We start from the raw sequence: 13207 nt of genomic DNA, 5'->3' as shown, positions 1-13207 counted from the left end.
TAATGAAGGAAAATGCTGGAGATGATTCCGGATACTGGGTTTCCCATTGATAGACCATTATTTTGCTGATAGATTTTGCCATCAAATATAAAGTAATTGTAATTTGCACATACAGTAAACCATCGAACCATTTCCCATGATTCTACTGGGTTAACCTTCATCTCAATAAGCCATCTGTGTAATGCATCTGTGGCACCTTCTATTGGGACACTAGGATATAAATTTTCAACATCAAAACTTGCAATACGATACTCACTATTCCAAACAATATTTTGTAGTTTCTGTTTGACTTCATATGCATTTTTAACACTGAATGGTGTTTGTTGTTTAATTATAGCAAGTCTTTCAACTAAATATTTGGATAGTTTGTATGCAGGATGTGTGAAAGTTGCAATGATGGGTCGTATTGGAGTTCCCGGTTTGTGAGTTTTTGGTAGTCCAAAGGCAATCGGCAGGGTTGAATTTTTGACAATGAGTTTTTTCTTCATTTCTCTTGGTATCGTGATACTGCTTTCAATGTAACATTGACAACATCCATTATATAACAGATTCTTTTTGTTTAAAAATTACTAACCATTGTTATAACTGTATCTTTAGTCAAAATGAAAATAAATGTCTGATGAAAGGAGCGTGTGTTCTCCTGAAACGTCACAAAGAAAAAACTGTTTTCTTATGCTTGTAATAACCGTAAACTACAGGAAAATAAATAAAAAATCTGCTGACTGAATTTCAAGTGCAAAAAATATGGTACAAAAAAATGACGTTCGGTGTTCTGGTGAAAAACTAAAATTGTTAGATTCTTAGTACACAAAAATGTTCACTCTAGTAAGCATACCTATGATCATTACATATGTGAGAAGCATTGATTGTACAGAAGTTATTTTTTCGCTCTACATTTTGCATCGCTCACTGGATAATCCAGATGGGGGAAATGTGTTGGAAAATAAACTAAATATCATATTCCATTTTGTATATAATATGTGGCCGCGGTGGCTCAGTCCGTAACGCGTCTGACTACCATGCTAAAGGTCCCGGGTTCGATCCCCGGCCGGTTCAAATCCGGGAACTTTTCTAATGTTGGAAGCAGCCCGGCACCCACCCAGCATCGAATAACATGGGTACCTGGGGAAACTTGGGGGGTAAAGGCGGTCAGGGGCATGATGCTGATCACATCACCCCCACTCACGACCGGATCAAGAAAGTGTGGGGCGTTACCCCCACACCCCCTATACGCCTCCATGGCGTGGTGCTAAGCGCAGGGGAACACTTTACTTATTTTAAAATATAAAGAGAGGTTCCTTATTACTACATATTATGTATTATATTAAATTAAATTCTAATTAGAAATTATCTCACGAAAACTTCCTCCCTTTTTTATTTTTACTCACTTTCCCGTACTATATAGAACACAATTTTTTTTTCCCCTCAAAATTGTGTTCTATATAGATATATTAACTTCTTTTTTCTCTAGACTCAATAAGTGTTAAAATGACATGTTAATTATGTCAATTACTTTAAGTTAGACTACAAAAACTTAAAAAAAATTGGATAAAATTAAAATCAATTCTGAAGTATTTTATATTATTTAATAAATAGGTTCTACTTATTGATCATAACAATAAAAGTCTAATAAATAATATTATTAGCCCACTATTATAATTTACTTATTACTTTTTTTTATTTTGTATATAATTTTGCATTATTTTATGTCATAGTGTAGCGAATACACTTTCTAGCCTTTGTAATCACCTAAATGCACATTACATTCAAAAATGAAATATGCATATTCCTATCTATCTATCAACTGTCACCTTCCACAGTTACCTGTTTATTTGTTCGTGGGATGTGGATCTTGAGTATCATTGCTCCAATGCACGAAAATTTGTTTGTTGTGTTACAAAAAGCAGAGGAAAAATTATAATCTGGCATCCTCCACTCACTGAATATAGTTTTTAGTATGTTTCAAATGTATTTGAAGAGAGATTCCAACAATAAACTCATTTGTATTTCAGACTGATAATACCAACACGCAAGTGGATAACTCACAATTGTCAGAGCAAAGACCTTCCGTCACATCCAACGTTAGTTACATGATAGGGACAGCAGGAACTGGGCAGCCATTTATAACATATCCACAGTTGAATTTTAATCCCAACATATTTTTCGCAATGGGTTCTCCTATTGGTAAGTATGATACTTTTGTATTGTTATATCACATACGTAAATTATAACTAACTAACTCTCTAGCCGTATTAAATCTGGATGTTTATGTTTGTAGCAACACAAGCCTTCCATCTGTCCCTATTCTGGGCAAGATCAATCCAATCTTTTCCATCCTTACTGATTTCCTTTAGGTTAATCTCAACGTTATCCCTCAATCTTCGTTTTGGCCTTCCTACAGGTCTCTTACCATCGAGTTTCCCTCTCCCATTCGTGCCACATGGCCTGCCCATCTAAGTCTTCTTGATTTAATTATTCTAATAATATCTGGGAATGAATGCAAATTATGTGGTTCTAAATTATGTAACCTTCTCCATTCACCTGTCTCCTCATCCCTTTTAGATCCAAATATTTTTCTAAGGATTCTATTTTCAAATACTCTTAATGTATGTTCCTCTTTAATCTAAGGAACCAAGTTTCACATCCAAAATTACTGTCTTGTGTATTCTAACATTTAGTTTCTTGGATATTAAACGAGAAGATAAAAGTTTATGAAGAGAAAAGTAACATGCATTACCTGAATTAAGTCTGCTTTTTATTTCCTCTTTAATATCATTTTCATTTGTTAGTACAGTGGAACCTCGATTTTATATTTTTTCAGGGGACCAAGCTGGACAAACTTAAAATGGGGGAAAATATAAAAACAAGGAAAATTTTACTTTTTGTTTCTTTGGACCATCAAGATTGAATGTATAGTTCAAGAAAATAAAATCGGGATTCCACTATATTACTCCTAAGTACTTGAATTTCAAAACTGATTCAAACGAATTGTTATCACTAATTAAATTTTGATTATTACCTAATTCTTGGTTTCGGTGTGTAAGCATATATATAGTTTTCTCATACGTAAATTATGCATTTCTTAAAACAGTCTTTTGATGCTTTGAAATTTTCACTTTCTGATCTTTATTATACGGAATTCCCTGCTTAAAATTTTGATAGTTTTTGCTCCTACTAGAAAACTAATACACCTACAGTACTGTCAGTGCTTTGGTGCACATCCTTGATACTTTTATCTTCACATAAATAAAGTAGGGCTGGGTGGATGGGTGACAGTCTAACACAAAAAGCCCGTATGAAACTGAACTAATCATTTCCCTCCTGGAAGTTTGCCTTGAAACCTCTGCCCTTCAGTTCGAAGGCCAATTCTTCTATCAAGAGGAAGGCCTATCCATGGGAAACCCTCTATCCGTTATCCTCTCCAAAATAGTTATGAATGCAATAGAAACCAATGTCTTGTCCTCACCCATCCTCTCCGGAATTGGCTACAGGCGGTATGCTGACGACTCCATCCTCCTTTACAAAAACCATGAGCAATTGCAAGAACCTGTATGATTATTTAATTCTGCTCACCCAAGCATCCACTTCATACCAGAGGAAGAAAAAGACAGCACACTAAACTACCTAGATCTCTCCATAGGCAGAAAAAATGGCAAATTCAAGACCAATATATACAGAAAACCCAACTCCGGAACGCAATACATCCACAAACTTTCAGGTCACTCTGCACGGCAAAAAAACAACAAAAAACATCTGGATCATTTTCTTCCAAAGGGCCATCAACCTCACCTCAGAACCCGAAGACCTGCAAACTGAATTTGAGCAAATGGCATCAGCAATGGGTACAGCTGGCAGGAACTCCTCCAACTCCTGGAGACTACCAAAACAAGAAAAATGAACTAGCCACACTCCCAACAAGAAAAGACGGAAGGAAAATGGATCGGCCTCCCCCGACATCCTGACCTAACCAAAAAAATCCAAAAAGTTCTTTCCAGGCACAGTTTCAAGATAGCAGACCAGCCCCCTCCTTCCATAGCCTCCCACCTAACTCATTTCAAACGTTATTACACCAACCCCAATGCAAGAAGTGGCATCTACATGGTCACCTGCGCATGTGGAGGCAAATATGTAGGGATAATAAAGCGCCGGCTTGATGAAAGGCTCAAGGAGCATGATGCTGACCACAGGCTTGGGAGGAGAAGAACCGACCTTTAGTGACCGTGCCCGCCGACCTCAACACCAATACTGGGGCCCTCAATAAAACTTGGCTTCCCACCATCAGGAGTATGCACACCCGCCCAACCTGCTCCTCCCCTGCAACAATCACCCACCCACCCTGCTTCCCCCCTGCGACAAGAAACCAAGCACAGACCCCAAATGTTCGCAAAAAAGCCCGCCTGCGCACGCGAGCAAACACTGTCCCGCGAAAGCAGACGACAAGATCTGGAACCGCCTTGTGCAGTGCCAAAACCTCGAGGTGCGGCAACAGAAGGAAGCTCTACACCCGCACGAGAACGACAAAAAGTGAAAGTGCTGCATCAACTAGCGCCACCACAAGTGCAAGCGGAAGAAGAAGGAACCATGCCAGCCGCAGCAAGATAGTTGACGCCTGACGAAGCCACCAGACGAGTGGCGAAATCTATCGCTGAAAAAAACTTTCGCGGAAAAATGAATAGTAAGTGTATCAGAGTTAATTACCTATCTCCACTTAACCGCCAAACTGATATCTTTAGATGCAATCTAGTACATACGTTTCCTGCTGCAGCTAATAGTAAAATATAATATAGAAGTTAGGAGGGGGACACCCTACATTAAAATGTTTTTGTCTCCTCACCTAGGATGGGTAAATAAAACTCTGAAATTAAGTAAGTCATTATCTTCTGCAGTTAAAATCGCATGGAGCAAAACTGAACATTCAGATTTGAAGACAGCCACCCATAATGGTACGGAAAGCAAGTGGGTGGAGCAAAACAGTTCATCCTGCTGCAAACGTCTGGTACCTACATCTGTGTTTGCCTTCCTCGCTTCATTGGTCAAGCCCTGTCAAATTACTACACTGCACATAGGACTTGCTTTCGTTCACTTTGTCTAGAGACTCCTGGGAGAAAGTGTGGTCTGGTGTCGGTGTTGTGTTGAGAGCAATGTAAGGCATAATTTAAGCAAAATATTCATGTAGTAATAACTTAATTTTTATTGCAGGCATGTTTGTCACTGTTCGAGGTATTGAAACGCTGGGTGAGGATTTTCACTTCCCTACATGCCCATCATTCTTCAACATCTTTCATCCATTCGATCCGGTAGCATACAGGATAGAGACCCTCATCAACCCAGATCTTACACAGCTTAGGCCGCTCCTGATTCCCCACCACAAAGGCAGGAAACGCATGCACTTAGGTAAGTACAAAATAACTGAAATTGGAATATAAAGTCATAATATTTGCCCTTACATACTTAGCTTTCTTCACTCTCTGGAAGTATTAAGTCTAGGGCTGAGATTGATAACAATGCCAGTGTATTGGAAAGTTTTGATTGGATTTTATTTACCAGCATCGATCGATACTTTTTTGGCATTTTGGTCTTTCGTGGGTTCTAGAAAATTGCCATGTAGCACTTTCACGGAGTCTAATTTCTCGAGGAAGTTATGCAAAATTTGAAGTTTCCATTTTTGTTGTGTGTGACTAACTAACTCTCTAGCCTTCTTAAACCCGAAAGTTCATGGCTGCAGCAACACAGGCCTTCCATTTTTCCCTATCTTGAGCAAGATCTATATACTCTTTTCCATCCCTACCGATTTCCCTTAGGTCCATCTCAACGTTGTCCCTCCATCTTCGTCTTGGCCTTCCTACAGGTCTCTTACCATCAGGTTTCCCAACAAGAATCCTGTAAACTCCTCTTTCCTCTCCCATTCGTGCCACATGGCCTGCCCACCTAAGTCTTCTTGATTTAATTATTCTAATAATATCTGGACATGAATACAAATTATGTAGTTCTAAATTATGTAACCTTCTCCACTCGCCTGTTTCCTCATCCCTTTTAGGTCCAAAGATTTTCCTAAGGATCTTATTTTCAAATACTCTCAATTTATGTTCCTCTTTCAATGTAAGGGACCAAGTTTCACATCCATATAATACTACAGGCAAAATTACTGTTTTGTATATTTTAACTTTTAGTTTCTTAGATATTAAACGAGAAGACAAAAGTTTATGAAGAGAGAAGTAACATGCATTTCCTGAATTAAGCCTACTTTTTATTTCCTCTTTAATATAATTTTCATTTGTTAATATTACTCCTAAGTATTTGAATTTGGAAACTGGTTCAAACGAGTTGTTATCAATAATTAGATTTTGATTATTACCTAACACTTGGTTTCGGCCTGTAAGCATATATTTAGTTTTCTCTTTGTTAACTTCCAAACCTATCTCTTTAGCAGTTTTGAAAAATATTTTAGCATTATTCTTAATTGTATTCACATCATCCCCCAGTAAGTCTACATCATCTGCATATGCTAACAACTGAGTCACACCATTTAATTTTAGTCCTTCTTTAGTTTCTTTTACCTTCCTAACAGCATATTCTAAGGCAAAATTAAAGAGCAATGGAGATAATGCATCTCCTTGTTTTAACCCATCATGAATTGTAAATTTGTCAGACATATTAATACCCACACGAATTTTACTTTCTGTTTCACTGGTGCATATTTTTATCATACTAACAAGCTTCTTAGGTATTCCAAACTCTACTAATATATTATATAATTTATCTCTTTTGACCGAATCATATGCTTTTTTGAAATCAATGAATAGCTGATGGACATTTTGATTATATTCCCACTTTTTTTCAAGTGTCTGTCTGATGTGAAAAATTTGATCTGTAGTTGATCTGTTACGTTTAAATCCACATTGATAATCACCTATAATTTCATTAGCATATGGGGTTAGTCTTGTTAAAAGAATGTTAGACAATATTTTGTATGTTGTTGAGAGTAGAGAAATTCCACGGTAATTATTGCAGTTCATTTTATCACCTTTTTTAAACACAGGAACAATTATGGATTCTTTCCACTGTTGAGGGATTTCTTCTTTATTCCATATTAAACAAATTAATTTATGAATTTGACATATTAATGAATTTCCACCGTATTTAATTAACTCAGCTGGTATTAAATCAATGCCAGGTGCTTTGTTATTCTTTAGCCTTTTAATAGCATCTTTAACTTCAGTCAAGTTAGGTTCTGGAACTAAAGGTTCTGCTGTGTGGACTTCATTTACTTCTGATTTATCTCCTACATGGACATTTAAAAGGTCATTAAAGTAGTTCTTCCATCTATTTAAAATATCGCTTGGGTCAGCTAGAAAATCACCGTCTTTATCTTTTATCAAGTTTACTTTAGGTTGCCACCCCTTTCTAAACTCATTTACACCTTTATATAAATCTCTGATATTTTTATTTTTGCTGTTTGTTTCAATTTCGTTAATTTTACTTTTCAAGTAATCTCTTTTCTTACTTCTAAACGTTCGGTTAACTTCTCGCTTTATTCTATTATAATTGTTTAGATTTGTATCATCAGAGTTATTTAACCACCTAAGTCTAGCCTGATTTCTTATTTCTATTAGATTATGACATTCATTATCAAACCATGGCTTACTTTTTCTCGGTTTATGGTATCCTATACTTTCTTTGTGTGTGAAAAACAAATATTTTACTATACTGATATAATTCTGGAATATTTTCAGGCCAAATTGTGGTGAATGGATGCTTATAATTGGAATTGAGTACTCACCCACTAATATTAGTAAATATTTTAAACAATTTTTAATAGCTACAATTTTCAAGTATTGTCGGAAGCAGTAAGAATATTGGTTCAAAGTGGTATTAGATGAGCCCTAACTGAGTCCTCAAGTAATTGTGCGATTTTTAAATTATATTGAAAACATTTATTGAACAGAAAGCTACATTTTAAAAGTAGCAGGAGCTACTTTTGCATAAAACAATAAATAACCATATGGATATTCAAAAGCAGCCCTTAGGAGTTGTACTTGCTAGATGATTCCCTTATTTATTATCATGTTACAGTCACTCAATATTTTTTAATAGCAGTGTTACCATCGGTTACTTGTTTTTACTAGTTTTTGAGAATAATAAGGCATAACAAATAATATGCAAATGGCCTATCAATTCAAATTTGATATCTCAGTACTGTATTTCAATTAGGATGCTACCCAAATTATTGTTGATAACAATATTTAGGTTTATATCAACATATTTTTATTAGGAATAATTATTTCATTTTTTAATAGACTAAGATGAAAGCAGAATTTGAACAAAAAATAGGGAGTCATTTTTTTCCCTCACCAACTCCCCTAGGATGATAATTGTCATGAACATGGTGGATATTCAAATTGTCTGAATAACCAGATAATTATTAAGGTACTCATGTTTTCCACGAAGCTGTTTTACATTATTTTCTATTAATTTCGGTAGCCACTGCCACCATCCTCGTTGGAATTCGTTGTGTTGTTGCTTGGCTCATTTCTGTTGTTTTGTCCTAAATCGCTGCTAGGTGTGATAGCCTTAACATCAGTTGAAAGGTGGCTGACCATAAACAAAGTCCCTGCACTGGAAGTAGCCGAAACTGCCAATTTGCTAGAAGTGTGCTTAAGGCACAACACAATTATTTTCAATTTGAAAATAATTTCATGAGGAATCTGAAGGCCTTGCCATGGGAAACCCACTATCGGCTCCCATAGCAAACATAGTCATGCATTTGGCTGAGAAAAGCATACTCCAAACTCCGGAACTGAAATTCATCAGATATGGACGATACGCTGATGACACCATAGTCAGAAGAGATCAATCTGTTGTTGGTAAAACTAGATAGCATCCACCCCAGACTAAAATTCACCATAGAACATGAAAAGCAGGGCAAAATCAATATCTTGGACCTCACCATCAGCCGCAGGGGCAACAAATTCACAACCACAGTTCTCAGAAAACCAGATGCAGGCAACCAGAATATCCATGCATTATCCAACCATCCACCCAAGCAAAAGGCTTCCGAAGAGCCTTCTACTGTTCCAGAGAAGAAGACCTGAGAGACGAGATAGCAACCGTCATGGAACTGGCACTTAAACATGGGTATACTGAATGTCAACTCTCCACATGGTGCAGCAAAGCTGAAATCCAAGTCTTACAAACAACCCACTCCACCATCAACACAACCCGCTCCACCATCGCAACCAGATCCCAGTAGCAAAACCAAGTGGTTTGCCTTTCCCTACCATCCTACCACATCCAAGCGCCTTACCAAAGCCCTCCGCCCCTACAACATCCAAATAGCACACAAACCAACCTCCAAAATAGCTGACCAACTAAACAAACATAAACTGTACTACTTCTCCCCCTCAACAATCCAGGCGTCTATGATTCTGAATGTGAGTGCAAGGCTCATTACATCGGCAGATCCATCAGGCCCATCAGTGAGAGAATTCAGCAGCACCTATCAAATGCAAAAACTGCCCAACCCACCACCGGGCTTGCCAAGCATATCAAATTCCACAACCATAAAATTGAGGAAGTACGTGTCAAATACAAAGCACACACTCTCATAGACACAAAAATCAAAGAAACACACGCCATCATGAACTACAACCATGAACTGAACATAGATAGTGGTCAGGCACACCACGCCTGGCTTCTGTTACTGCAGCAATTAACACCGGTGAACAGCAGACAACATATATGCAGACATACAGGCGACAGCAGCACACCTAGCGATGATTTAGGAAAAAACAACAGAAACGCGCTAAGCAACAACACATCGAATTTCAACGAGGATGGTGGCAGTGGCTACCGAAATTAATAGAAAATAATGTAAAAAGCTTCGTGGAGAACGTGAGTACCTTAATTATCGATTACCGCGTCTCTCATTGCCATAGTATGAAAACAGATAATTATGATAGCTGGATATCTGGTATATTTTTATCTCATTGTCTTGTATACTGTCACTACAGATCTATAGTTACTCAATCAAATTATCCAGGTATCTGTGAACTATATATCTAGATATATCCCATCCAAATATTTGGTTATTCATTATCTGCTTATTTAGTTGTTTCAAAATACATGTCTATGTGTGTGTGTGCAATCAGATAACCGTCGACCAGATTATATCGATATTTGTCAGTTGATTATCTGGATATCTAGCTTCTGGATTATTTGTACTGCCATTATCTTGCATTAGACTTGTTTATGAATCCCCTGCACAAGTGCTAATAATTTTTTGACACTGTTGCTGCATACATAATTTACCTCAAAATGCCAAGAAATACTGCTGTAGTATATGTTCACTACAAGCTGCAAGAATTTTGCAGTGAAGATACAGCTACAATTTTTAAAATATTGCTCCTCTAGAGCTATAAATTTTATGATTCGCTACAGTAGAACCACTACAAGTAGCATTCTTCTGTCCACTGTAAATATGTAACCTTCTATATTAATATGAAAATTCAGACAATATTTTCATTAGATTCTCTGAGTCTTTTGTTGGTACTGAACGTCCTATCATTTTAAAATTGTACTGAAAACTTATAGTTAGCTTTCAGAATTCTGTAGGTGACAAGTAGATTGTTGTAGGCATGTATATGTATTAGGATGTATAATAATTGTTATTACTATTATTTAATAACGATTTGGTTCTTATTTTGTTGTACTTCAGAATTAAAGGAGACAATGGCAAGAGTTGGAGCGGACCTTAAGCAAAAGTTTATGGATTCCATTCGTAGCACCTGGAACTCAGTTTACTATTTTGCAAAATTCCACAGAACAGATGATCCGGCTCTTGAACAGGAAGTCGATAAGGTATGGCTGAACCTTGTAGAAAATTTGTAACTTTTTTTGAGTTAAAATGGCATAGTGTAGTTAACTAACTAACTCTCTAGCCTTCTTAAACCCGAAGGTTCATGGCTGCAGCAACACAGGCCTTCCATCTGTCCCTATCTTGAGCAAGATCTATATACTCTTTTCCATCTCTACCGATTTCCCTTAGGTCCATCTCAACGTTGTCCCTCCATCTTAGTCTTGGCCTTCCTACAGGTCTCTTACCATCAGGTTTCCCAACAAGAATCCTGTAAACTCCTCTTTCCTCTCCCATTCGCGCCACATGGCCTGCCCACCTAAGTCTTCTTGATTTAATCATTCTAATAATATCTGGACATGAGTACAAATTATGTAGTTCTAAATTATGTAACCTTAACTACCTTCATAGTGTAGTACTTAAATAAATATATTTTGATTAAAATACTTTAAACCTTATGTGTGTAGACTTGGAGTGTATATGCAAATTGGAAGAAGGGGGGGGGGGAGATTGTTTATTATTTTAAGGTGTAGTGAAGTTTAATAATTTAATTGAAGTTCTCAGCTACCACGAGATTGCAAAGTATGACCAAGCATTGGTGTCACAATCTTGCTACCTTAAGAACAGGGTTCTAGTTCTGCGCAGGGCATGAATGTTTCATCAATTTCATTTCATTATCATTTGTCGTAATTAGCCTACAGTGACAGAAAAATAAATAAAATACATGAACAGGGTAGGCTGTCTGTCTACCAGTCAGGAAATTTATTTTTGCTGGAAAAGTCATGGAAATGTAAGGGAAAAATCCATGTTTCTGGAAAAAGTCAACATTTTTGTAGTAGAGCACTAAAAGTAGGTTTTTGAACAAACATCGAAAGAAACAAGAAATTTAAAACTTATTGTTAACAAACTATATTTCAGTTTGATACACTGAGTATTACCAGTAGTTACAGTAAAAAAGTGAACTGTTTCCATGTAGAAATCTATTTCAGTAGGTGGCTCTTTGAATTTACTACATTCTTGTTGCTATTTGTGCTGTGTCTTTGGTAAATAGTTTTGGAAACATGATGTATGTTACTAAATTGTACTATAATTATGTATTATTTATGCAATGATTTATGATTTTTTAATAAAAAAAATGATTGTTAATCATTAGTCAATGCATGGCAAGTGTTGCATAAAAAGTCACTGCTGAGACTAGCTTCCCTCCCCATATCCAACAGTCAATTACTGTTGATTTTCCCTTCTTGTTATTACCTTTACATGCAAAGTAAATATTTAAGTACTTGGTTAAGTGGGATCCTAAGTGTGCATTTACCTAAAATATAGTGACCTTCTTCCAGACATATTCATGGAAAAGTCAGGGAATTTTGTTTTTATGAAATTGTAGATACCCTGATGAAAATTGGATCTACAGTGTTTATAATTTGTATCAAAATTGCTCACATAACATGTGGTTCAAATGTTACATTTCCCATTCTGCTTGTTTACATGTGCACTATACCAGGGTACAGCCTTCTAACTTTGAATTCCTGATGTAAAACAATCATTAGGTGATTGTTTTGACACTTATTCTTTTCTTCATGCTTAGAAACTATTTTCATTTTTCCGTGCAAATTTCCTTTATTGATTTCGCCATCTGTCTGATCGCTTCGTCAAGTATGTACTCAGTATGTACATGCCTAACAAAGCCACCAGACAGGTGGCGAAATGGATCGCGAAGAGAATTTGTGCTGAAAAATGAGAAATTGGAGTAAATTACCTATATCTGCGTAACCGCCAAAGAGATCTTTAGATACAATACTTATGCTTTTTTTTTTTTAGGTGCTGCAGGAGGAGTTTCACCGAGACGAAACGGAGAGCACCATCTCGGGAACTACTGAAAGCGAGATTGACCTGGGTATCTGTATCGGACAACTGAACGGTGGACGCAGGATAGACTATGTTTTACAGGAAGCACCTCTGGAAAGTTTTAATGAATACCTCTTTGCGTTAGGCAGTCATGTGTGCTACTGGTAAGTGTATGAGTTATTCCTATTGGAAGATTAAATATTCATAATAAGAATGCATTCTGAAGGTATTTCATAATCAGGGCTTAAGGAATATACATACCTCTCCCTCCATTACCACTACTTGAAACATTTAAGGATCCTTCTGGCCGAGATGAGAAATACATTTGAGACTGCATTATACATAACTCAATTCTGTGTAATTCTGTTTTATACGTAAATTACTGTAAGTCCCGGCAAAATATAATTTAAAAAAGTGTTAATTAAACTTTATTTGTATGTAATGCATTTATACGTAATTCTGTGTTATATGTACTAATTTTCACAAAATACAATTGAGTTGTATGAA

The 13207-nt window shown here is 36.6% G+C and overlaps 1 protein-coding gene across 2 annotated transcripts in view; it reads left to right on the top strand.

Annotated features, from left to right (window-relative positions):
• PAPLA1 (Phosphatidic Acid Phospholipase A1) overlaps positions 1-13207 on the top strand; it is a 55889-nt gene that overhangs the window by 28079 nt on the left and 14603 nt on the right. For both annotated transcript variants that reach the window (XM_083143223.1, XM_083143222.1), the window contains exons 10-13: positions 2013-2184; positions 5200-5394; positions 10715-10857; positions 12674-12864. In XM_083143223.1, the coding sequence (XP_082999349.1) occupies positions 2013-2184; positions 5200-5394; positions 10715-10857; positions 12674-12864 (701 nt within the window). The remainder of the gene's footprint in view (positions 1-2012; positions 2185-5199; positions 5395-10714; positions 10858-12673; positions 12865-13207) is intronic.

This window comes from Lepisma saccharinum, chromosome 21 (assembly GCF_977018435.1).
Source record: "Lepisma saccharinum chromosome 21, izLepSacc3.1, whole genome shotgun sequence".
Lineage (NCBI taxonomy): Eukaryota > Metazoa > Arthropoda > Insecta > Zygentoma > Lepismatidae > Lepisma > Lepisma saccharinum.
Note: the sequence above shows the minus strand (reverse complement) of the source record. Positions and strands in the feature narration are given on the sequence as shown.